The sequence below is a fragment of the Pan paniscus genome, chromosome 17 (genome assembly GCF_029289425.2).
Source record: "Pan paniscus chromosome 17, NHGRI_mPanPan1-v2.0_pri, whole genome shotgun sequence".
Classification (NCBI taxonomy): domain Eukaryota; kingdom Metazoa; phylum Chordata; class Mammalia; order Primates; family Hominidae; genus Pan; species Pan paniscus.
In genome coordinates this window covers 80,097,240-80,124,476 of record NC_073266.2, presented here as the reverse complement: position 1 = coordinate 80,124,476, position 27,237 = coordinate 80,097,240, and the positions used below count along the sequence as shown (strand labels likewise).

At 47.6% G+C, this 27,237-nt stretch overlaps 1 protein-coding gene across 5 annotated transcripts in view; it reads right to left on the bottom strand.

Moving 5' to 3' along the window:
• Positions 1 to 16,567: 16,567 nt before the first annotated feature.
• The window catches only part of ZCCHC2 (zinc finger CCHC-type containing 2), a 63,464-nt gene continuing 52,794 nt past the window's right edge, over positions 16,568 to 27,237 (bottom strand). For 3 of the 5 annotated variants that reach the window (XM_014342356.4, XM_034943911.3, XM_014342357.5), the window contains one exon: positions 24,883 to 26,953. In XM_014342356.4, the coding sequence (XP_014197842.2) occupies positions 26,886 to 26,953 (68 nt within the window). In that variant the 3' untranslated portion in view covers positions 24,883 to 26,885. Of the gene's footprint in view, positions 16,690 to 17,754; positions 19,831 to 24,882; positions 26,954 to 27,237 lie in introns of those variants that run through there. The other 2 variants (XR_008621840.1, XR_008621839.1) reach the window with 2 other exon arrangements.

The following is a 27,237-nucleotide window of genomic DNA, read 5'->3' as shown; positions in this document are numbered from 1 at the left end:
TCCTTGCTGCTCCCAGGACTCCCCTCCTCCTCCCTCAGCCCATCTCTCCCCTGCCCCACACACCCCTCCTACCCTCAGACGTGGTGATTCCAACACCCACAAACATGACATTTGCAATCCCCGAGCTATGCCTCTCCTTGCTCTCCCCGCCTCCCGCAATCTTCTAATCCACCCGACTCTGCTCCTCACTGTCATGGGGAACCCTAGTAGCGCAAACCTGCTGTCGGACGGCACCTCTTACCTTTCCAGCCCACTCTCTCACTCCCTCTGCCCTCAGCAATCCTTGAGTGCAGGGCGACCTTTCGGCCCATTGATCCACCTTCTCAGCAGCATCCTTTACCCCCTCCAAATCTCACTTATCTGCTTAAAATAAACTTCCTGGTTTAGCACTACAGAAAATTCCTTTTTTTTTTTTTTTTTTAAAGATATAGGGTCTTGCTCTGTGGCCCAGGCTGGAATGCAGTGGCACAATCGTGGCTCACTGCTGCCTCAAACTCCTGGGCTCAAATGATCCTCCTGGCTCAGCCTCCTAAGTAGCTAGACTAACCAGCACACCCCACCATGCCTGGCAATTTTTTTTTTTAATAAATGGGGGTCTCACTATGTTGCCCAGGCTGGCCTCAAATTCCTGGTCACAAGCTATCCTCTGGCCTCAGGTGTAGCTGGGATTACAGGCATGAGCCAACTCTCCCAGCCTCAAGAATTCCTTTCTTAACACCCTTAGATCCCTCGTTTTTTTTCTCCATCATGCCTTCCTGCAGAACCCCAAGTTTGGTTAAATCCAGCTCACTGCCTGCTCCAGGCCTGCACCCACACAGCTGTGCTCAGCTGAAGAAAGGCACACAGCCCTGGTGGGGTGGTCTCACATCAGATGACCACAAGCATCCAGGGGCCCTTCCCATTGCCCAGCAATCCGGTCCATCCCCCATCTTGGCCACCCCTGCACACATTTCCCTCTCAGCTCAGCCCCTGCACTGCCTCTTCATCTTCACGCTCAGTTGCTGACCTGGCTTTAATTTCACTTTACGAATTTCACCTCCCACCTTGCAGCATCTATGGCCACGTCATCCTCTGTCTTCTTTCAAGCTGCTTTGAGTGAATTGTTCCTGCTCCCCTGGGCACCAGATCCCAGCCTATTTCTCTGCTGCCCTTTAGAGCAAGACTATTCTGTTCACATTCACACTCACTCCATTTTCTTCGTTGACCCAACCCACCTCAATCAGACTTTCCCTCCACTACTTGGTGGAAGCTACTCTTGTCAATGACTCCCCTCATCGACCGATCGGCACCACTTGAATTAGCTGAGCCCACCTCCTCCTTGAGACGTGTTCTTCATGCGTCTTCCCAGACACCACACTCTTCTAGATTTTCCACCCACCTCCCAGACCCTTCCTGTACATCTACTGGCTGGTGCCTTCACCTCTCCCTGGCCCCCGGAGTGGCCCAGGGCTCTGTCTCTGGCCCTCATCTCCTCTCTGTCTGCATGGGCCAGCCTCCTGATGCATGTTGCCTATATGCTGATGTTCCTCCGGCATCTCTCCAGCCTCGGCCACTCCCTTGAGAACCACATTTTTTGTTTGTTTGTTTTTTGTTTTGTTTTGTTTTTGTTTTTGCTTTTTGACAGTCTTGCTCTGTTTTTCAGGCTGGGGTGCAGTGGCACAATCTCAGCTCACTGCAACCTCCGCTTCCTGGGTTCAAGTGATTCTTGTGCCTCAGCCTCCTGAGTAGTTGGGATTACAGGCACATGCCACCATGCCTGGCTAATTTTTGTATTTTTAATAGAGATGGGGTTTCACCGTGTTGGCCAGGCTGGTCTCAAACTCCTGACCTCAGGTGATCTGTCTGCCTTGGCCTCCCAAAATGCTGGGATTACACGTGTGAGCCACTGCGCCCGGCCGAGAGCCACACTCTTATATCCAATGACCTAGTCTATGTCTCTGCTAGGGTTCCTAGCAGGCACCTCAAACTTAACATGCCTTTCCCAGCCAGAGTGTTCCCTGAGAACTTAAGCAGAGGCTCTATTCTTACAGCTGTTGAAGCCAAAAAAACACCGAGTGTGCCTCAACGCCTCTCCTTCCTCTCCCAGGCCACGTCCAACCCATCAGCCAATTCTAGTGGCTTTACTTTCAAACTACATCTGACATTCACGACTTATCATCATCTCTGCAAGCCCCACCCTGCTCTAAGCCACTGCGATTTCTTTCCTGGGTAATTGCAGCAGCCTTTCAGAAGCTGCCTTTGTGTGGCTGCTCTGTCCTCAGCATGGTGGCCATGGGGAACTCTTCAAACGTCTAAGTCAGAGCATGTCTCTCTCCTGCTCACAGCTCTCCAATGTCCTCATGTCACTCAGAGTCAAAGCCAAAGTCCTCAGAGACCCTCTATGACCCGGTGCCCTGTTACCTTCTGACGAGGATTCTCTCTCACCATGCCTGTCTCTGCTATGCGGACCCCTTTGCTGTTCTAGAAACACGTCAGGCCCACTCCCACCTCAATGACTGTGCGTGCCGTTCTCTCTGCCTGGAATGTGTTGTCTCACGTGTCCCCAGGCTGGACCTTTGCTCAGATGCCACCTTCTTCCCGAGGCCCTCCCTGGTCACTTTCCTCCCAGCTGCCCTCTCCTCGCCCTGCTCCTTACCCCAGGCCGCCCCATGTTCCTCCATACCACATGGCACGATTGCACCTGACCCGTTTTCCCTCCATGCTTTGTGGCCGTCTGTCCTCCGCCAGATTCATAGGAAGGAGGACAGCTGTGTGTCTTTTGGTCAGTGTTGCTTCCTGGCATCTGGGAAACCTGTGAGTCTCTGTGCCATCAGCAGAGTGGTGAGCTGTTCTATGGGGCAGCAAAACTTGGTAAAACCATTGCCGGTGGAGACCTGAAGGGCAGACCACATGCCCCCTGAGCTGTGGGGAGACTCTGGGGAGGAGGCTGGCGACTGGCAGGGAACAGGGTGTATTGCTGTCACTGGCGGTGCTAGGCCAGGTGTTACAAGAAGGAGAGAAGGCTAGAAAGGACAGGCCCGTTGGCCAGAAGTGAGGCAAGTGGGTGGGAGAGAGCCCAGAAGTGTGGAGGTGGCAGAGTTGGAAAAGTTCATTGCTTCTAAATTCCAAGCTGCCAGAGATAAAAGATGGAAAAGAACTTTGAACAGCAAAGGCCCAGGAAAACATCTTGGTTGGACCTGCCCCCTTGCTAGGGCAGGGGACCCTCACAATGCCTGCGTCACAGAAAGGAGTCGGTCACTTCTACGAATTAGGGCTATTGCCCTTCCTCTTCTCAATGGAAATTGCATCATTTCTACTTCACCACTGTATGTGGGGTGTTGGGATGGGGGCGCATATGTACCCCTTTAGTTCATTGGTTACCAGAACAATAGGATCAGTCTCTAGTCCTAAGGAAGAACATGCGTGACAGAGATCCTGGATACAATGACTGATGGGACTTCGGGTTGTCTCCTCAGAGAAGGGGATGGGTGTGTCTGCAGCTGGGAAGAAGAATGAAGTGGTTTGGTGACCAGAAGGGTGTCCTGTGGCAGATGTGTTCCAGTCTTCTTTGTAGTTGAGTGGGGCTGTATTCCCAGTTTAGGCTGATGTAATACAAGCAAAGACTGGTCCATAAAAAATCACCGTTGTATAATCCTTCCTTTTATCTCCTCCCATGGGGACCTTGAAGGCCACATGTCAAGGATGTCAGTGTCACGAGATGGATGTAGCCTAGGTCCTTGAATGATGAAATGACACAGAGCCCTATCATCCCTTCATAACCCCTGCCCTCCCCCTACCTCTGCCTCAGAACATGCTGTACTTGCATTGGAAGCCACACTTTTATTGTGTTGGGTCGCTGAGCTTTCAGGGTTGTTAGAGTAGTTAGCCTAGCCTAGCTCGTACAGCAGGTGCTCAATAACTATGGTAACAATCTTCAAATTTCAGAGCCCACACTTCTAACCACCATACCTCTCTTGCTTGGCTTCCTGTATGCTTTCCCCTCCATTTCTTCCTGAAAGAAAATTCTTTTCTTAAAAATAATAGGTACTAGAACTGAACAACAAAAAACACAAGCCGGTTAAAAAATGGGCAAAGAACGTGAACAGACATTTCTCCAAAGATAATTCAAACAGCCAACAAACACATGAAAAAAATGCTCAACAGCATTAGTTCTAGGAAAATGCAAATCAAAACCACAATGAGATATCATTTCACACCCATTAGGATGGCTATTATTAAAAAACAGTCAGAAAATAACAAGTGTTGGTGAGGATGTAAAGAAACTGGAACCCTTGTGCACTGTTTGTGGGAATGTAGTTGTTGTAGTTGCTATGGAAAAAAGTACGGCAGTTTCTCAAAAAATTAAAAATAGAAGTACTACATGACCCAGTCATTCCATTTCTGGGTAGATGAATAAATAAACAAAAGGTGGGATATTCATACCATGGAATATAATTCAGCCTTAAAAGAGAAGAGAATTCTGACACAGGCTACCCCATAGATGAATCTTGAATTCAATAAGTGAAATAAGCCAGTTACAAAAGGACAAATCCTGTATAATTCTACATATGTGAGGTACCTAGAGTAGTCAAATTTACAGAGAAAAAAACAGAATGGTGGTTGCCATGGGCTGGGGGAAGTGGAGAGGGAGATGGGGAGTTGTTTAATGGGTACAGAGTTTCAGAGTTGCAAGATGAAAAGCATCCTGGTGATTGGTTGTATAACAATGTGAATGTATTTGACACTATTGAACCGTACACTTAAAAACGGTTAAGGTGCTAAATTTTAAGTTATATGTGTTTTGCCACAATTAAACATTATTTAAAAATTTTAAAAAGTAAAATATGTCCATATAAAAAATGACAAAGTATAAGGGAAGTAAGCAAAATCATCCTCCATCACCCCAATGGAGATAACCACTATTAAGCTATGATCACACCACTGCCCTCCAGCAATGGACTGATGGAAGGAGACCCTGACTGTAAAAAGAGAGGTGGGGGGGAAACACCACTGTTGAGGGTCTTTTTATGTAGCCAAAGTGGAGTGCTTTTATAAAACACTGATTCAACAGTTTAAAGCGAAAATTTAGTCTTGGTTGAGAAGGTAGTCCTATCACAGAAGGTGAGAATTAGGCCACTTTTGGCTTCCAGGCAGACTGGAATAACTTCAGTATTTTTCTCTAAGTCTTCTAACTTGGATTTGGTGAACACTGTCTTTGTAAAACAAATGCAGAGATCTCAGTCATAGGCCAGTGTTTGCACAGGTAAATTGGTTTTAGATTCAGGACGGCAAAAATTCATGCCTGGAGTATTTCTTCCTTTCATTCCCATACTCATCCATTGAGTAAGTATTTGTTGAATATCTACGTGCGCCAACACTGCGCTAGGGGCTCAGGAGACAGCAGTGAATGGGAGAGGACACTTACCTTCTAGCTGGAAAGCAAACAGCAGACAGGTAAACAAACTAACACAGAAATTGCAAACTGAGAAGTGGTTTGAAGGAAAGAAACACCGTCATGCCATTGAAAGGAATGGGAAAGGAGAAGAGCTGAAACCTGCGGGATGCGAATAAACTCCCACTAAAAACACCAGAGATGCAAAAGACCATTAGATCATTCAGGTGAACAAAGTGAATACAGGCAATAGAGCTCAGAAGAGTGGTTACCTCCGGGGAGGGCACCGATGGGGGGAGGCACGAGGGAGCTTTCAGGTGTGCTGAACATGTCCTATATCTTGATCTGGGTGAATAGACTGTATAAGTACAATATTAGGGCCTAGCATGGTGGCTCACACCTGTAATCCCAGCACTTTGAGAGGCCGAAGTGGGCGGATCACTTGAGGTCAGGAGTTGAAGATCAGTCTGGCCAACATGGTGAAACCCCATCTCTACTATAAATACAAAAATTAGCCAGACATGGTGGCAGGTGCCTGCAGTCCCAGCTACTCCGGAGGCTGAGGTGGGAGAATCCCTTGAACCCGGGAGGCGGAGGTTGCAGTGAACCGAGATTGCACCACTGCACTCCAGCCTGGGAGACAGAGCGAGACGCCGTCTCAAACAAACCAACAAAAATTATGTGAAAAGTCATTGAGTTGCATGCTTTAGGCATGTGCACTTTACTATATATATACATGTTATACCTTAATAAAAATAAAATACCCGCCTCCTCAAAAGGGAAAGGAAGCGGGAAGCATTCCAGATGGAAGAAATAATAAACACCAAGGCTTGCAGGTGGGGCCGCAGGAAGACAGGTGGAGTGCAGGGAAGGGGTAGTGAGATGAGGCTGGTGCACAGCAGACCAACAATGGAGATCCCTGGGGAGAGAATTGGGACTCGGTGATGGGGACCAGGGATTTTAATTTTTAACTCTGTTAAAAAATTTCACTGATAAACATGCCCTCATGCTTTGTATGTCCCATTTTATTTTATTATTTTTTATTGAGACGGAGTCTCACTCTCTCGCCCAGGCCGGAGTGCAGTAGCGAGATCTCTGCTCTCTGCAAGCTCTCCCGCCCGGGTTCAAGCGATTCTCCTGCCTCAGCCTCCCAAGTACCTGAGATTACAGGCCCCGCCACCACGCCCAGCTAATTTTTGTATTTTTAGTAGAGATGGGGTTTCACCATGTTGGCCAGGCTGGTCTCAAACTCCTGACCTCAAGTGATTCACCCGCCTCGACCTCCCAAAGTGCTGGGACTACAGGTGTGAGCCACCGCCTCCGGCCTATGTGTCCCATTTTAAAAACAAGTGAATGAAGTCATTTACTTTCTTTTTCAGAATGGCGCGTCCCACCTTTCCTCGGGGCTTGTTGTAAGGAAGTTAATGGCTTTGAAGGTCCTTTTCCTGTCTTGAGGGGGGAAAGATCCAGAGGCCGTGCAGCCTCCATAATATCCGCTGATCAATGTGCCCTGGGAGGATACATCATTTCTTGATCAGAAGAGGAACAAAAGGGAACCCTGAGTGGAGAAGTTCCCCTCCCTCATTCATTCCATCGATGTTCATTGAGTGCTTATTAGACACAAGACCCTGCCTGTTTTGCAGACAAGAGTCCAGATCTCTCCCCTCTTAGTTCAGGATGAAATCAATACCTGAGACTCCAATCCTGAGGCAAATGGGATTAGGATCCCAGGGGCATGCAGAAAGGGAGGAGAAGGCGATCCACAGGGAAGGGAGATTCCTGGCTCCTTCACCTGAGGCGTTGGGAAGCGGAGAAGCAACTTCTAGACCACTACTTTCTGGGGATTTAGAAGGTACTGGAAGCTCTGTCTTGAACCTTTGGAAAGAACCCTTTCTCACCTTCGTCCACACCCACGTATGCTGGACGCACTCAAGGTTGGGTATGCCTCCGTGCCTCCCTCTCCGGGCACCTGTGGGACTAGCCGGCGCGGCGATGGGGACGCGCGGCTCCAGCGGCGCCCGGGCAGAGGACAGCGGCCACCCGGGCAGGCATCGCCGCAGGCGTCCCGCTCCGTGCGCGCTGCGCGCGGCGGCTGGATCTTCCTCTCCGCAGCCCTGCTGGCTCTCGGGGACGGACCATCGTCCTGAGTGTGGCCGGCTGCCGCGCGCATTTTCCCGGACATTTAGCATCCCTGGCCCTGGGCCTGACAACAGCTCACGTTTCAAACACCCCTGGAGGGCGGTGCGCCCGGGGTGATATCCTCTGGGCGCCTCTTCTGTTCGTAAAAGTGATTTGGAAACGCAAAGAGGAGTCTCCGCACTGGCCCGGGGACCGATGCAGCGGAAGGGTGCGAGAACAGCCCCTCTCTGCACCCCAGCTCCCACCCAAGCAAGGGGGCCGCTCAGTCCGACAGTCCCTGCGGCTTCCGGGGGCTCCCGAAGGCCCAGGGGTCTGGGGCGGACTTCGAATTGCTGACCCGCGCGGGAGCGGAGCTGAGGTGCTCGCGGGAGCGGCTTAGGGGATGGGGTCAGAGTGGGGTCCCGGGGAAGCAGAGCCCACCCGGTCGCACGGCTTGGCCGAGGGGTCGGGAACAGGAAAGCGAGCGAGGTCCCGGAGGGAGCCACTTCGAGGATCTGAACGCGAACCCGCCCAGAGCCCCGGCCCGCGCCGCCGTCCTCCGCAGTCCCGGCGCAAACAACACAGCGCGGCCCGCAGGCCCAGGGGAGGTTCCGTGTGACGGTCGCGTCCCAGGGCAGCACGGAGGGCACGACCCCAACACATATTTGTTGAACAAATAATTTTCAAAATATATATTTGGGGAGGAGGGCGTGGGCGGGCGAAACTGGCCACAGCACTGGCTGTCCGCGGCCAGAATTGGAAAGGGCCAGGTGGCCGGGCTTTTCTTCGTAGTCCCTGTGTCGTTTCCATTCCTTCATTCATCCAAAAAATGACAGATTTCTAGGGAAGCCAAACTCCTCGTTCGATTGTATTCTGGAATCCGGGTTAAGAATTGCCAAATTGTCAAAATAGGTTTAAGGAGTGGCCTCATTCCCAATCATTGCAGTTACATGAGTGGTTCTGTATAGCCAGGTTCTGGAGACAAAACTGTATTTTAATGCCATTGGTTTTCTTTGTAATTCTATGTATATGACTTGGTGCACTTAAAAATATCATTCTGCGTAGGAGGTCTGCAGCTTCCCCTGGACACTAAAGGGTGCAGGGGCCATGGGCAGTGGCTGTGGCCTATAATCCCAATGTTTTGGGAGGCCGAGGTGGGAGGATCACTTGAGCCCAGAAGTCAGAGACCAGCCTGGGCAACATAGCAAGACTCCATCTCTACATGAAAAAATAAAATAACATTAGCCAGGCTTGATGGTGTGTACCTGTAGTCCCAGCTACTTGGGAGGCTGAGGTAGAAGGACTTGCTTGAGCCTGTGAGGTCCAGGCTGCAGTGAACTGTGATCATGCCACTGCACTCCAGAGCCTGGGTGACAGACTGAGACCTCGTCCCTAAATAAATAAATGCATACTGCATACATACATACATACCTCTATCTCTTAAAAAAAAAAAAAAAAAAAAAAAAAAAAAAAGGCCGGGCGCGGTGGCTCACGTCTGTAATCCCAACACTTTGGGAGGCCGAGGTGGGCGGATCACGAGGTCAGGAGATCAAGACCATCCTGGCTAACACAGTGAAATCCCGCCTCTACTAAAAATACAAAAAATTAGCCGGGCGTAGTGGCGGGCGCCTGTAGTCCCAGCTATTTGGGAGGCTGAGGCAGGAGAATGGCGTGAACCCGGGAGGCGGAGCTTGCAGTGAGCCGAGATCGCGCTACTGCACTCCAGCCTGGGTGACAGAGCCAGACTCCGTCTAAAAAACAACAACAACAACAACAACAAAATCAGGCTTGGTAGCATGTGCCTGTAGAAAGAATTGCCTGAGCCCAGGAGTTGAAAGCTGCAGTGATGGTGCCACTGCACTCCAGCCAGGTCAACAAAGTGAGACCCTGTCTCAAAAACAAGGACTACAGGCCAGGCGCGGGGGCTCATGCCTGTTATCCTAGCACTTTGGGAGGCCAAGGCGGGCAGATCACCTGAGGTCAGGAGTTCAAGACCAGCCTGGCCAACATGGTGAAACCCTATCTCTACTAAAAATGCAAAAATTAGCCGTGCATGGTGGCAGGTGCCTGTAATCCCAGGTACTCGGGAGGCTGAGGCAGGAGACTCGCTTGGACCCAGGAGGTGGAGGTTGCAGTGAGCGGAGATCGTGCCACTGCATTCCAGCCTGAGCGACAGAATGAGACTCCGTCTCAGGAAAAAAAAAAAAAAAAAAAAGGTATAGGACATAAAGCGGGCAAAGACCCCAGATTCCTCACATGAAATGGATTACCTAGGGGTGAACTACATTTGAGGAGCAGGACTAGAAAGCAAAATACCAATGTTCCCAATGGTAGGGCTGAAGGAACAGGCATGCACCTGTGCACCTGCCCCTGGGAATGGCCTGTCCTGGTGGCTTGTTACATGTCCCTCCCCATCATCCATTTTGCTTTGCAGACAAAAGCAGCAGGGACATTTAGCCCAGAAGAAAATTCTTTTTATGAGAATTCCTTGCTAGCCTGGAACAGGAGGTCCTGTGTTAGGACCAGCACTATTCAACAGAACTTTCTGCTATGAGGAAAATGTTCTCTCTTGCTGGTGTCAAATGCAGTAGCCATTAGCCACAAGTGGCCACTGAGTGCTTAAAATATGGCTAGTGCAACTAAGGAGCTAAATCTTAAATTTTATTTCAATATTTAAAAATTTTGGCTGGGCACAGTGGCTCACACTTGTAATCCCAGCACTTTTAGAGGCCAAGGCAGGAGCATTACTGGAGCCCAGGAGTTCAAGACCAGCCAAGGCAACATAGTAGAACCCTGTCTCTACAAAAAAGATACGAAAAATTTAGCTGGGTGTGGTGGTACACACCTGTAGTCCTAGCTACTTGGGAGGCCAAGGCAGGAGGATCACTTGAGCCCAGGACTTCAAGGCTGAAGCAAGCTCTGATTGTGCCGCTGCACTCCAGCCAGGGTGACAGAGCAAAACCCTTCTCTCTAAAAAATAAAGAGGCCAGGTGCAGTGGCTCAAGCCAGTAATCCCAGCACTTTGGGAGGCCAAGGTGGGTGGATCACCTGAGGTCAGGAGTTCGAGACCAGCCTGGCCAACATGGTGAAACCCCGTCTCTACTAAAAATATAAAATTGGCAGGGTGTGGAGGTGCATGTCTGTAATGCCAGGTACTCAGGAGGCTGAGGCAGGAGAATCACTTGAACCTGGAAGGCAGAGGTTGCACTGAGTTGAGATCATGCCACTGCACTCCAGCCTGTGCAACAGAGTAAGACTCTATCTCCGGGGGGAGGGGGAAGATATATATATATATATATATATATATGTATATGTTTTGACATATGTACCTGTGAAACCATTACCACAATCAAGATAGTGACTATACCTATCACATCCAAAAGTTTTCTTGTGTCCCCTTGTGGTTTCCCCATTCGTGCCCCCACCTCTACACCCAGGCAACCACTGATCTGCTTTCTGTCATTTCCATTTCCCAGAATTTTATCCAAATGGAATAATGCAGTCTGGTGCTCATATTTTGTCTGGCTTCTTTCACTTGGCACAGTTATTTTGAGATTCACCATGTTGTGTCTCAGCAATTCATTCCCTTTATTGCTGAGTAATATTCCATTGTTTGGTGAGACCATTCTTTCACCTGCTGATGGAGATTTGAGTTGTTTCTACTTGTAGCCTCATACAAATAAAGCTGTTATGGACATTCTTGCACAAATCTTTGCATAGACATATGCTGTTGTTTCGTTTGGGTAAATTCCTAAAAGTAGAGTGGCTGGATTATAGTAAGCGTATGTTTAACTTAAGAACTGCCAAACTTTTCCAAAGTGGTTGTACCATTTTACACTCCAGTCTGAAGTTTATGAGAGTTCCAGTTGCTCCACATGTTGGTCAACACCTAGTGTGGTCTTTTTATTTCAACCACTCTATAATAGGTGTGCAGAGGTATTTCACTGTGGTTTTAATTTGCATTTTCCTGAAGACCAACAATGTTGAGCATCTTTTCATGGGCTTCTTCCTTGGTGAAGCACTTAGATCTTTTGCCCATTTAAAAAATTGTGTTTTCTTATTACAGAGTTTTGAGGTTCTAGATACAAATCCTTTATCAAATGTATGATATGCAAACATTTTCTCCCGGTCTATGGCTTGTCTTTTCATCTTCTGAACAATGTTGTTCAAAGAGCGGAGTTTTAATTCTGAGGAAGTCCAATCTATTAATATGTACTCTTACGGATTTTACTTTCACCTAAGAAATCTTCACCTAACTCAAGGTCACAGAGGTTTTTTCCCGTTTTCTTCTATAACGTTTATAGTTTTTGCTTTTACATTTAGATCTATGAGCCATTTTGAATTAAGTTTTCTGTATGCAGCAAGACATGGATTGATCTTTGGTTTTCTCCACAACCCTATTATTACCACTTTGCAGATAAGAATTAAGACATGTAATTATTGGCCCCAAAGCAGAAGAGTCAGGAAGTAAATCCAGGTTTTTAGGCCTCTGAAGTTTGTGCTTTTTTTTTTTTTGAAATGGACTCTCACTCTGTCTCCCAGACTGGAGTGCAGTGGCATGATCTTGGCTCACTGCAACCTCTGCCTCCCAGGTTCAAGCAATTCTCCTGCCTCAGCCTCCCAAGTAGCTAGGATTGCAGGCATGTGCCATCATGCCCAGCTAATTTTTGTATTTTTAGTGGAGATGGGCTTTCACCATGTTGGCCAGGCTGGTCTCGAACTCCTGACCTCAGGTGATCCTCCATCTTGCCCTCCCAAAGCAGTGGGATTACAGGCATGAGCCATCTTGCCCAGCGGAAGTTTGTGCTTTTAACCTAATGTTTTTTTAATGTAATGTGCATCTGAATGGCCCGCCCCAGGCATTCTGTGCAGTGGGGCTAGGCTGTGCCCTGGAGGCTGCATTTCACAGGCTTCCTGGTGGTCCTTGGACTGCACTGGGAGAAACACTGTGACAGCTGTGCTCCACCACTTCGCACTGGACTTTAAGGGCCTTTCCAAACGTTTTCAGTCAAGAAGTGCTACCATTCTTTGCCAGAATAAACACACCTCCACTTTCAATTAGGTGGAGAGTCTGATTTAAAAGGAAACTGAGATTGCAAACCAGCTGGGCACAATGATTTATTTTCACTGGGGACAGAGAAACTCCAGAACAGGTCACTTCCTCCTTGGCCATGGTTTTTCAACATAGCCAGAAACAGACATATTTTAACATCAAACTCCCCGGAAGATACTCGGCTATTCTGAAGTATCAGAGCATTGCGTTATCAGGAGGCGGGGAGGGTGGGAGAAGCGTTCTGGAGACCCACAGGAAAAGCCCTCCGTGGGCTGAACTTCCCTTCCACGGCCGTGTCGTGACTTCCCACCCTGCAGGAAGCAGACAGGATTGGGACTGCTGTCTACTGTTCCACCGAGGCCTTACCAAGGTCTGTGTGTGCTTTCTAGAAAGAAGGCACATTTGCACGGGGAGACGGGGGAGGGGGAGGCAACGCCTGCAAACCCTGCTTGAAGCCTCTAAGTTTAGAAACCTGGGAACTTGCTTCTCCAATGTGCACATCTCTATAAATACACTGGGGAGGAGCTCAGTCCCGTGTGTCCCAAATAAGGTCAGGCAATGTGATGAGGGGACATTCTTTAGGTCACAATTTCTGTACTCTGGGTAGGGCAGGTAATAAAAAGGGTCAGCACGGGCCCAGCCCCTGAATAGTGGCTGGTTGTCCCTATAGGGGAAGGACTTGAAAGCCCCCAGTGTCCACGCCTTCTGCTGATGGAGCTGTGCCAGCTCTGGGTTGAGGACTTCCCACCTTCGGCCCGTTGCTGAATGTACAAGGAGGCAGCACTGGAGACTGCCCAGCAATGCATCTAACAAGAATAAAGACAGAGAGAAACCTCTGACTGTTCTCTGTCCCTTAGTGTCCTTAAATTTTAGTTTCATTGCAATAAAAAGAACAAAGCATTAAGACAATGAAAAGACAATCCACAAACTGGGAGAAAATACTATATTTCCAAATCACTTATCTAATAAAGGACTAGCATCCAAAGTATACAAAGAATTCTTAACACTCAACAATAAGAAAATGACCCAATAAGATCTGGACAGCTCACCGAAGATGGCAAATAAGCATATGAAAAGATGAAAAGATGTTCCACATCATAGGTCATTAGAATTGCCAATTAAGACAACAATGTTAATTGTTGTAAGACAACACCTATCAGAAAGGTTAAAATGCAAAATACTGACACCTCCAAATGCTAGTGAGGATGTGGAGCAACAGGAACTCTCATTCATTGCTGGTGGGAATGCAAAAATGGTAGACACTTTGGAAAGACAGTTTGGTCGTTTCTTAACAAAACTAAACACTCTCACCACATGATCCAGCAATCACATTCCTTGGTGTTTACCCAAATGAGCTGAAAACTTATGTCCACGTGTATGTTTACAGCAGCTTTAGTCATAATTGCTAGAATGTCAAAGCAACCAGGGTGTCCTTCAATAGGTGAATGGATAAGGTGTGGGAATCCATATAACATTCTATTACTCAGCAAGACCAGAAACAAGCAATCCAACCCCAAAAAGGCATGGAGGACCTGAAATGCGTCCTGCCGAGCAGTAGCAGCCAACCTGAAAACGCTCCAGACTGCAGGATCCCAACTACATGACATTCTGGAAAAGGCAAAACTAGGCAGACAATAAAAAGATAAGTGGGCCGGATGTGGTGGCTCACGTCTGTAATCCCAGCACTTTGGGAGGCCGACGCAGGTGGATCAGCTGAGGTCAGGAGTTAAAGACCAGCCTGACCAAGAGATGGTGAAACTCTGTCTCTACTAAAAATACAAAAATTAGCCAGGCATGGTGGCGGGTGCCTGTAATCCCAGCTACTCGGGAGGCTGAGGCAGGAGAATCACTTGAACCTGGGTGGCAGAGGTTGCAGTGAGCTGAGATCACACCACTGCACTCCAGTCTGAGTGACAGTGAGACTCCGTCTCAAAAAAAAAAAAAAAAAAAAAAAAAAAAAAGGGGGTTGCCAGGGATTCAGGGGAGGGAGGATGAACAGGAGGAGCACAGAGGACATTGGGGCAGTGAAACTATCCTGCACAACCCTGTAACGGCAGATGCATGTCCTCACACCTTTGTCAAAACCCACAGAACGGAACAAGAGTGAACCCTAATATAACTATAGACTTTGGTTAGCAACAAAGTATCAATGTTGGCTCATCCCTCGTATTAATAAAAAATAAGATACAGAATGATTGCATAGGACGATTACGAGTATGTAAAATAAAAACAGCTAACAGGAAAGAACAAGGCACTGTCTAACCCAAGAAGGGAGGCATTTCTAACTTTGATAAGCCCTAAAATAGGAAGGCAGGTTTCGAATAAGTAAACATTTTAAGAGAAAACAGAAGACTGTGTTAGCACTCCCTGTATGCCAGACACCACGTTTAGATGATCTAACCCTTGCACGCACCTGTGGGGTGGACACTACTGTGATTTTTATTTACAGGTAAAAGAACTGAGGCTCAGAGGGGAAGGACATTGCTCTGTGGCCCCAGCATGTAAATGGTGGTCTTCGGATTCAAACTGAGTCTACGCCGATAACCTCTATACTTCTGTTCAGAAATTTAGCAACTAGACAGAGGTTAACTAGAGTGGAATTGTAATATTACTTATCTGTTATTTAATAGATCCTTGTGAAATGCTTGGAGGTCACTTGTCTTAGCAGTTTGCTTTTTAAGACAGGGTCTCGCTGTGGCTGTGGAATGCTGTGGTGTGATCATAGCTCACAGAAGCCTCGAACTCCTGGGCTCAAGCAATCCTCCCGCCTCAGCCTCCTGAATAGTTGGGACCACAGGCATGCACCACCACACCTGGCTTTTATTTTTTGGTAGAGAAGGGGGTCTTGTGATGTTGCCTGGGCTGGTCTTGAACTCCTGGCCTCAAGCCGTCCCCCCAGCTCAGCCGCCCAGTGATTATAGGCATAAGCCTTGTCCTAACGGTTTAAACATTTCCCCAGAAATCATGTTTCTATGTTTAGCAAACTGCCCTCCCTCCCTTCACCCCTACCATTAGTAAAAGGCACATTTCAGCCACTCACCTTTTCGTATTTGCACAATCTAAATTAAGTCCAAATGGAGTTTTCTGGTAAGCCTTTGCTGCTGATGTGTAACCTCAGCTTGTTGCCTGATGCACACACACTGTCTAGGCAGAAAAACCATTTTCCTGACCCGCCCAGGGAACTCTTTTCAGTCTCTGGTTTGATTAAGTTACCAGAGATTAGTGACTTGTGGACAAGATTTGGGACTCCTGGGGCAAGTCCCTTCCCCACTTAGTCTGGGAACAGTGACATAGAAGCTGGGACCAAAACAAGAGCTTGGAAAAAGTGAAGGCCCAAGAGGCGTGGAGGCAGCAGGACCCTTGGGATGGGCCCAGTGTGGCTGCAGGTAACAGGCATGCAGGGCGCAGACTTGCAACCCTGGGAGCTGGAGGCAGCACCCCTAACAAGGCATTCAACTTGTAGCAGAGATAGGAATGGGTTTGCAGGGAGAGTGATAGGAGAAGTGAAAGCCCAAAAGGGGTAGTTGAATTAGCAAGGGCAGTGAACTCAACACAAAATCTTTGTACGGAACCCGCACATCTCCATCCCAAATCAACCTAACCCTTCTCTTGCCTCGGCTTCCTACATCATTAGAAAGAAATGATTTCTAAGCTGTGTTATGTGATTGGCCACACCTCAAATCCATGGTTTCAATCTCAGTGGACCCTCAGGGATGCTGGGAGTTTTACTCAGTGCCCCTCGGCTCCGATCCAAGCAGCAGCTCCAGACGTTGGTCCCTCTCCTCAGTGCCTGCCTCCGCCATGTCACCAGGATAAAGGACACCAACAGGCCACCCTCCGCCCGCCCCAAGTACAATGGGCGACTCCACCTTCACAGCTCCCATCTGCCTAGGCGTCTTCCTCCAGCCCTGCCCTCATCCCTTCCCCTGCTGCCCCCATCCCCCAGCACCCGTCTTCTTAGCTTTAGTGACCCCGTGGAATAATTCCTTATCTCTACTGCACGAGACCACAACAGCCATTTCATTCTTGAAATCTTTTATTGATTTTTGTTGTTGTCTTCAGGGCACATTCTCTTGATCTTCTCCAGTGTCTCTTAATTCTCACTCTCAACCTTCTTTGATGGCTGTTTTCTCTGGAAACTTCCACTCTGTAGGAATGTGTTTGGGGAAAGGGAGAGTCAAGGAGTCTGTCTTTTCACTGAAGGCCATTAGGTGACTGTTGCAAGGAGAACCACGGTCTTCCAGATGCCCTCGGGTACCACTAATGCAGCCCGTGTACAGGAAGATTTTCCTCTGGGACCCACTTCTCCTGGCTCCCTCCCGCGGTGAAGCGGGTGCCTGCAGCCCCTGCCTGCCCCTGCCTGTCTCTGGACCACCCCGCCTCCCAGCTCCTGCAGCAGGACCTGGAGTCTTTCATTCCCCCACCCAGCGCACTCTCCATTAGCTACTCTTCCCAGAAGCACCTTGGGCGATGCTGTTTCCTTTGCCATCTCTCACCTCTTCACTAAGGAAAAGCTCACTTCTTCCTTCTTGGCTCAACTAAAACACGCCCTTTGAAAGTCCTTCCCTCATTCCCCTCCCCATTCTTTCTGATCTTTTAAGGTGCTAGGATGCCCCTCGCTAGGCTGAGCTCCCAGCCAAGGTTTGCTGAATGACTGTGCCTAAGAACCAGCAACTTCCTAACCGCTCAGTGCCGCGCACTGCCTGGGCTCACTTCACCCACTTAGCGTCTGTGCCTTCTTAAGCGCCAGAAACTACTGACTGTGCCAAGAAAGCAGAGCCCGAAAAGGAGGGCACAAGCCCCTCCTCCCAGAAAATCAGGACCTTCAAGATAATGCGAAGTGCATCTTTCTTCAGATAAGGCTGATTATGGCAAGCTTTTCCTGTAAGGGACAGACGGTAAATATTGTAGGCTTCGAGGGCCATAGCATCTCCGTCCCAGTTATTCCACTTTGCTGGGATAAGACAAAGCACCCACAGACAACACATAGAGAAGCAAGAGGACCGTGTGCTAATGCACTTTATTTGTAGACATTGAAATTTGAATTTCATGTATTTTTCACGTGTCACTAAACATTCTTTTTCCTTTTTCAACCATTTAAAGATGTAAAAACCATTCTTAGCTTGTCGGTGGTGGGTTGATGCCCCTTGGTTTATGCTGCCAACCCAAGAGCTACGCCTAATTCATATCCTTCAGCACTAAGTCATACAGCTTTATTTTTTTGACTAAAAGGCCCCTGAAAATGAAAACTTTACACATGCAAGCAGAGAGGAGTCCGAGACTTTCTGACGGAGCAGGAGGGGCAGAAACTGCTCCCTAAGGCCAGGGACAGCCAGCCCCGTGCTGATGCTGCCCCCTAGTGACTGGCCAGCCTAACGTCGGTCTCCCACCCACGGTCACGCTGTGACGGGTTGGGGGTGTGTTCCCCAACACACGAAATAAGAACTTCAAATCAGTTCAATCAGAAAGCGTAAAGAACTGTACACCCAATAAATCATTTAAGGTGAAAAAGTAGGCTTCAATTCACAGAATTTTAGAACTGAAAGGAACTTTTGAGATGACTCAGTTCCATTTTTACACCAATTTACCAACGATTCACGTAGCTTTCAGGTAAAAAAAAAAAAGGCAAGCTCCAGAAAGGGCTGGTGGCCCATGAGTGTTCGCAGAAGAGCCTGCCCGGGAGTCCTGCCTGCTGAATGCCAGTGCAGGGCTGCCTACACCTCACACCGACATACCCACGAAAGACAGAGGTGGCGTGGGGCAGCAACCTTGTTGTCACACTGCCTGGGCTCACTGTCACCCAATCATTCTGTGCCCTTGGATATCGACTTCTTAGCCTTTGTGCCTCAATTTCCCTAACTGTAAAACAGGGCAGAGTTCCTCCCTCACAGGGCTGTGGGAGCTGAAATGAGCTGATGCTGTCTGGCCCATACTGGGCATTCAAGTGTCCCCTGCATGACAAACTTCTTGAAAGTCCACTATGTGTCAGACATTGAGTGCTTTATTTCTGTTTGCCAGGTTTAATCGTGCAACTACTCTACAACGCGAGTGTCATCATCCCCACTATGTAAATCAGACCGAGAAAGGTCACATGGACTGTGGTGGGTGCCTTCTCTTGTACAACTGATTTTGTGAAGGCGTGGAAGGCACAATTAAGTTACCATGTAACAAATATGACGTGACTCCAATAGGCTAGCAGGAATAAGCACTCAGTAACTGCCAGGCAGCCTGGTGGCATTCTTAACCTTCAGCAGGGCTTGTTATGGGGGGTGACTGTTCTTGTTTCTGCATGAAGGTTACTTTGTCACCATCCATCTTTGCCTTTGGAGTGTCTTGGGGGCAGCAGGCAGAAGGGGTACCTGGGACAATCTATATGTGACTGTCAGAGCTTTAAAAACATCAGCAGTCACCTCTCCTTTCTCCTTGCCCCACTGCTTCATTAGATTTAATGGAATACTCCGTGCGCAAAACTTGTGTGAAGCACAACTCAGCGTGCGAGTGGGGATATCTGTACACATTTAAAATCTGCATTGATGCCACTTGAATTTATCTGACAGGCAAATGCTTTTGAAAGCCTAGTTCTAAAAGTCCTGGATATTTCTCTGGAAACATTTCACCCTCCCACGTCCTCAAATCCTTCGAGAGCCACAAGGAAGAGGCCTCGCTATGGGATAGGATGTGGCGTATGTTCCAGGCATGCCCACAACCTGGTCCAGCCCTCCTCAGTCCAGAGGCCACACGGCCATTCCGCCTGTGGATTCCTATCACCTTACACAGTTCCATAAAGCCACTGCCCTGGGCTCTGCCAGAAGCACTGGTGGGGGCAGGAAGTGGTGCCAGGAAGTGAGCACCAACTTCAAGCGGAGGCCTGAGCGTCACCATGGGCCTGTCTGCAGCACTTCGTCTCACTGAACCCAAAATTTCTCTCCTAGAAAACGAGGGGAAACATTCCCACCCCACTTCACAGCTGTGATGAGCAAACGCACACAGGAAAAGCGCAGAGGAAACCTTTAAAGTGTTCACACACAGATTTCAACGGCTGAATGAGGGGTTTGCTCAAGCTGCTTTTATGGCCAGCTGCCTGCATTCTCTAAGGTTTTGGGCACAGGCTTCCAACCCCAAATGTTCCCTCTCTTACGTTTAATGTTCTCTAAATTAGGTCAGTAGGAAATAACATCTGCTTGCTCGCACTGTCCTCGTCCCCCACCAGGTGGCATTGCGTTCCAATGAGCAATCTCTTCTGCTGAGAGGCTGGTGGAGGCCTTTTTCACAGCGGCTCAAATTGGAACTGCAAGAGGAAAAAGAAAAACAATGAAGAACCACCCAACCCCCCACCTCACCACAACTCCCACCGCCAAATTTCAGAGAGCAAAACCGGATCATGGGATTGAGAGCTTCTGCTGACCAAGGCCCGCATTCTCTGCAGGCGGAGGTGACTGCGTGAAGGGTCTCCGGTCCCCACACGTGTGATGTGCCCCCATTACAGAACAGACAAGAGGAAGCCCCAAACCGCCCCCAATTCCAAAGCTTCCACAATTGATAAACATTTGCATACACACACAGAACTCAGGTGATGTGTACCCATGTTCCAATTCAGGTGGCTTACATTTTTCAACAGAGGACAGCGTTTAGGAATTAGGGAAATTTTGCATGGACAAGCACAATAGCTATATCTGTAAGCAGCGGTAACATCAAATATGATGTTATTCTGACCCTAGGAATCCAACCTGAGCAAACCAATATGTTAATGAGCATCCAGAGAAAGACAAGGTTGCCCGCCCTGGCCTGTCCTCTCTCTGCACAGGGTCATCTGAAGGGGCGAGGGCACTCCAGTTAAAACATTCCCTCCATCCCGAGCTGACACCTGCCTCTCCGCCCTGGGACCCCAGAGCCCCTCATCCTTTAAGAGCTGGTCTCCTCCCCTAAAGAGAGGAAGATGTAGAGATGTCGTGACCACGTTTCCAGGCAGGGACCCCATTTCTTTACTTCATATCTCACACCTCGAAACTCACTGCTCTGGAAATCAATGAGCCCTCCCTCTTGGTGGGGTGGGGTTGGATGGAGGGTCAGTATTTTTTTATTCTTTTAAGATTATGGGAGTGTCATGGGGTGGAACTATTGTCACAGCTTGCCTCCATATGGTTTCACTGCCTTAACCTTAGAATGCTTCTGCAATCAGTATGGAGAAGTGAAAAAGATGTCTTCCAAGCTCAAATGGATGGTGCTGTTAAGTACTAGGTGCTGTTAAGAAAACAGGTATTTTACACTGTGCTTTCTCATCTCTTTGGAACCTTTTCAGAAAAATTTGATTCTTAGTGCTTACATAAAAAATTAAATGTAGATTTGCCTTGCCATGAACTTTTACTTTGGTACTGAATAATCATGACCGTATGACTTGGCATGTCTGTACAGTCCATACATACCATTAACTGGCAAGCTTTCCAACTAGGTTTAATCTGCGAGGGTAAGGAATAGCTTCTATATCGTTCATCAGTGCATAGAGCAAAATTAACTAATCTTAGTCTAATGAAGAGCTATGTTTGCTAGGTTCCTCACCAACCAAAGAATCACTGCCATCACTCCTACCCAAACCTGTTCTCGTCCACATCTTCCCTTTTATTAAAAAAAAAAAGACACGGTCTCACTCTGTCACCTAGGCTGGAGTGCAGTGGCATGATCTGGGCTCACTGAAGCCTCTGCCTGCTGGACTCAAGTGATCCTCCTGCCTCAGCCTCCCGAGTAGCTGGGACTACAGGCATAGACCACCAGGACCAGCTAATTTTTGTATTTTTTGTAGAGATGGGGTTTCATCATGTTGCCCAGGCTGCTCCTGAATTCTTGGGCTCAAGTGATCTGCCCAAGGCCTTGGCCTCCCAGTGTTGGGATTACAGGTGTGAGCCAGTGTGCCTGGCCCTGTCTCTTAAAATAGTATTACCATCTCCCTGTTCATCAAAATTGAATTCAACTAGAATTTGAGCGGCTTCTCAGTGCTATTTCATTATGTTGGACCTTTCCCATAGATTATTTAACCTTCAGAGCCATTATTTATCTATTTGAGATGAAGTCTCACTGTCACCCAGGCTGTAGTGCAGTGGTGTGACTACAACTCACTGCAACCTCCGCCTCCCAGGTTCAAGCGGTTCTCCTGCCTCAGCTTCCTGAGTAGCTGGGATTACAGGCACACACCACCATGCCCGGCTAAGTTTTTGTGTTTTTGGTAGATTCGGGGTTTCACCATGTTGGTCACGCTGGTCTCAAACTTCTGACCTCAAGTAATCCACCCGCCTTGGCCTCCCAAAGTGTTGTGATTACAGGAGTGAGCCACTGTGCCCGGCCACTGAACCGTAATTTAAAAGAGCAATTCTCATTTTACATCTAGGGAAAATAAAGTTCAGAGCATCAAGGTTCCTTCTACCTGTCTCTTCCATCCCTTTCTAAATGGGCCTTCCCATGGCCAACACCTTAGTCTCGGCCCTCCTGGCCATGCCTAACCCGTCTTTCAACCTCCAGGCTCTCTTTCCTTAACCACCTGAGGATTTCCTCAAATACCACTGTCAATGTGTTTTCCCTCTATTCAAAACTTGGAAACTTCCCATTTTTCATTCAACCAACTCCAAATTCTCCAGTCTGATCCCATTTTATCTACTGTACCCACAAATCTTGAAACTCTTTTATAATTTTCCCTTTACTATGGCTGTATCTCCTTCCCCCACATCCCCAACCACACACTGCTGTTTTTGTTCCTGCCCAGCCTGCGTCCCCTTCCCCAAGGTGACTCTCCACCCTGGGGCTCTTTCTAGATGCAAAGACCTAGGCTGCACATGCATTCCCCCACCTGGCCTTCCACAGCACTGTGACACCATCTCGGGAGGGGTCCACCTGGTCTTCCACAGCACTGTGACACCATCTCGGGAGGGGTCCACCTGGCCTTCCACAGCACTGTGACACCATCTCGGGAGGAGTCCACCTGGCCTTCCACAGCGCTGTGACACCATCTCGGGAGGGGTCCACCTCGCCTTCCACAGCACTGTGACACCATCTCAGAAGGGGTCCACCTGGTCTTCCACAGCGCTGTGACACCATCTCAGGAGGGGTCCACCTCGCCTTCTATAGCACTGTGACACCATCTCGGGAGGGGTCCACCTGGCCTTCCACAGCACTGTGACACCATCTCAGGAGGAGTCCACCTGGCCTTCCACAGCACTGTGACACCATCTCGGGAGGGGTCCACCTGGCCTTCCACAGCGCTGTGACACCATCTCGGGAGGGGTCCACCTGGCCTTCCACAGCACTGTGACACCATCTCAGGAGGGGTCCACCTCACCTTCCACAGCACTGTGACACCATCTCGGGAGGGGTCCACCTGGCCTTCCACAGCACTGTGACACCATCTCGGGAGAGGTCCACCTCGCCTTCCACAGCACTGTGACACCATCTCGGGAGGGGGTCTAGATACCCATTCAGGGTTCCCTACTACATTGCTGGTGTGAGTGTAAATCACTTGGAAAACAATACTGCAAATCTTAGCAAACTGCTTACATGTCCTACAACCCAGCCGCTGCACTCCCAGCTTGCCGCCCTAGAGGACTCATGTACACACGAACCAGGGACAACAATGTTCCCAGCAGGCTTGTTTGTAACAGAAAAAAAATTAAAACCACCCAGATGTCCATTGACAGAATGGAGAAATTATCTGTATTCTTCCCCACAATGAGACTATCATAAGGTAGGGAAAATGAATAAATATAAGAACACAACATCAAGACCATAAAATCACATGAACAGAGCCAGGCACAGAAGGCTAGGCACAAAAGGATACCCTTATAAAGCTCAAGAAAAGCAAAAAGAAACTGTATATTTAGGAGCAGTGTGTGGGGAAATAAACAAGACTAACAGAAGGGCGGGCGCAGTGACTAACGCCTGTAATCCCAGCACTTTGGGAGGCCGAGGCGGGTGGATCACCTGAGGTCAGGAGTTCGAGACCAGCCTGGCCAACACAGTGAAACCCCTTCTCTACTAAAAGTACCAAAAAAAAAAAAAATTGGCTGGGCATGGTGGTGGACGCCTGTAATCCCAGCTACTTTGGAGGCTGAGGCAGGAGAATCGCTTGAACCCGGGAGGTGGAGGTTCCAGTGAGTCAAGATTGCACCATTGCACTCCAGCCTGGGCAGCAAGAGTGAAAGCATGTCTCACAAAAAAAAAAGACTAACGCAATCTAAAGCAGTGGTTACCTTAGTGTAGTGGGGGAAGGGGAGGGAGGGATAGCTAAGGATATGGGACATGCTAGTTAATGTGAATCTGGGTTCATGATTTACACGTTACCTATAGGTGCATTATTTGCTGGCTGAAAACGAAAGTTGGTGCCCTGTAAACAATCAGGGAATTTATAATCATTTCAAACTCACTGCCCACCCAACCGGATCCAGAGGGCACAGTCATTAGATGGCTCCTGACAAAGAGCCAAGGCCCAGGACGGTGCTGGCCACAGGGACTGCGTCAAGGGCGGCGTGGAGCAACATACACAGGCCCCCAATCGTCTCTTATAAATTACCAACCGTTTAAAAAGTTTGAGCCTGGATTACAGCCAAGATAAGCAATGAAATAAAAAATAGTACACGTTATACTGAGAGAGGGGCCTGGCTAATAAAATCACACTAACAAAGTTGATAAAGTAATGAGTCCTTTACACTTTTGGTGGGTAAAGGCCTAAACTGGAAATATGAGCTCAAGGTTGACAAGGACTCTGCCTCATTGCTACCATAGTGTTTAGCACGCAGCCGAGTACTCAAAACTCACGGAGTGCAGTCCCCCTTTCTCTAGTGGTCACGCAGATGACCTCTATATAAAGTTACTTGGGAGGCCGGGCGTGGAGGCTCATGCCTGTAATCCCACCACTTTGGGAGGCAGAGGCAGGCAGATCACTTGAGGTCAGGAGTTCAAGACCAGCCTGGCCAACATGGTGAAACCCCGTTTCTACTAAAAATACAAAAATTAGCTGGGTGTCGTGGTACACACCTGTAATCCCAGCTACTCAGGAGGCTGAGGCAGGAGAATCGCTTGAATCCAGGGAGGCAGAGGTTGCAGTGAGCTGAGATCGCGCCACTGCACTCCAACCTGGGCGACAGAGCAAGACCCCGTCTCAAAAACAAAAAAGTTATTTGGGGGAAGAACTGAGGAGCATCCAGATGGTAAATAACTTTGGGATTCACTGCCGACCCTGCAGGGAAATGGATTGATCCTTAACCCCAAAATAATTACATACCTAAATAAAACTTTAAAAAAATCGCCATGTATGATGTCCTATCTCCACTTTTACAAAATTTACAATGAGGCACAATTCTTAAGCTGTTTTTCATTTTTTTATTGCTGTTAATTCAAGGAAAAAAGGTTGCATAAAATCCAATCTGTTCTAGAAATATAAGTGGCCTTTCCAGTACATAACATTTCAAATATCAAAGTATATGGTAAACATACAAATAAGGAGAAGGTAACATACCTCCTATGTACAGTACAGTATTTTAAATCATAAAATAAGCTCCATAAAGTACAACTGGCAAGTGATTCACAATGCGGCCCATACGTGGCTTATCAAAACTCTCACTTGAACAACTCAACTGCAGCTTAACAATTAATTTAATAATGTGGTCCAAAAATACCCAGATCAAATAAAATATATTTAATCAAAATAATTTCCTTTACTCGAACTTTCTTTCTAAATTAAAGCTTTCATCTACCCCTTCACACCCACCCCTTCCCCGTAACTCCCACCCCTGAAAGAAAGTTTCAAAATGTACATTGGTGCTATAAATATAAATGCTACTTATGAAGCATGAAATTAAGCTTCTTTTTTCTTCAAGTTTTTTCTCTTGTCTAGCAATCTGTTAGGCTTCTGAACCAAGACCAAATGTTTACGTTCCTCTGCTGCATACCAATGTTACTCCACACAATAAAAATCTATCATTTCTGCTCTGTGCTGAGGAATGGAAAATGAAACCCCCACCCCCTGACCCCTAGGACTATACAGTGGAAACTGTTCATTGCTGATGAATGCAGCAGTCACCAAAAAATACACCCAATCTTCCAGATAACCTCAGTGCACTTTAGGAAATCAAAAATTACCTGGAAGCAATTTAGTACATAGATTGGCTTTTTAAAAAAACTTTTTTTTTTTTTTTTAAAAACAGCAGCATTAAACTTAGTGACATGACACCGACATGATTAATACCATCTTAACACACTCAGAATTCAGCCTTTCACATTATAATCAAGCATAGTGGTAAACTGTTATAAAAGTGACTTTGCTACGAGAGACAGGTTAGGGAACAAATAACCTGACTTATGGTAGAAACCCATAGCTCTGTTCAGATTGCAATAAACCATACACATTTTAAACACAACGTAACACTGTAACAGTTGGTACAGGGAAAGAAGAAATCTTTACTCAAGTAGTGTCTCTTTGAGCACAACACGGTGGTAGACAAGTAAAATTGGCTGTAGACTTTCATTACAAACACAAGCACACAGAGAGCGACATTCACACCAGTGTGTTCACTTTGTGTCTCTCTGAAGCAACAGGCTAAAAAAGGATGATGGAAGTAAAAAGTTGGTTTCAGAAAAAGCTTTTTGTCCATTTCATACGTCATATTTTTTCAGTTTCATATGGTTTGACTTCTTCCTCTCTCTTCCACTTATTTTCATTTTTATTTGGACAACAAGCACTGCATATATGTATTTACGTGACGCTGTTTATTACATATATACACACTATTTTGGGAGTTTGATTCCTCCCATAAGATCAGGGTGAAACATTCTGCCCTTGGTTTATATGCAGAGCAGTTTACAAAAGTGGGGTGAATGCACTGCTGGCTGCTCCTGCTGCGGGCCGGAGACAGAGTGAGGCTGGCTGGGGAGGAAGTGTCATTTAGGGTGAAAGTGAGAAAAGCTGGGAAGAAGCAAAATTTCTTTTTTTTCCAAAACCATATGACTGTCACCAGTGTTGTAAAAAAAGGTCAAATACACAGTTTTAAAGATTCAGTAAACATTGCACACAGCAAGTATTCAGTGTAAAAAAAAAAAAAGCACGCACCAACATTTAAGTTTGTCTGAAGGTTTAAATTACATGTATCATACATATAAGCCTGTTGTTGAACCAGGAGACCAGAGGCTCAAAAGCATTGCATTCTTTCTTGTTTTGGACATTGGTACAAGAGAAATGAAAAATCCCAACTGCATAGAAATCTAGGAAATGTATAGACAAAGAAACAAAATACCTTTCCTTTCCTCCCCTCCACACCCCATGACTCCCCACACTTGAGTGTATTAAGTAGGCAAGCTTTACTCGTTTCAGTCTGCAGAATCCAACGTATCATTAGAAGGGGGGAGGGGAGGTGCGTATCTCAGTCTGTAAGTGCCTAAAATGGGAAAGACAGAACTAAGTCACCGCTTACAAGGAAACGTCATCACAAACCACTACGTACAAGCTATCACACGGGCATGCTCTCCACAAGGCACCTTCGTCAGCTCTAGTGCCACTCCAAATGGCCAATCCGCTCACTTTAAAAAGCAATGTAAAGTTTGTGCTTTGAACTCAATCTAAAAGCTATCAAACTTGATCTTTCTTTAAGACTGCGAAGTAAATATATTCCCAATTTAAGACTTTTTTTGTTTCTGGGTAAGATTTGGCAAAACGACAAAG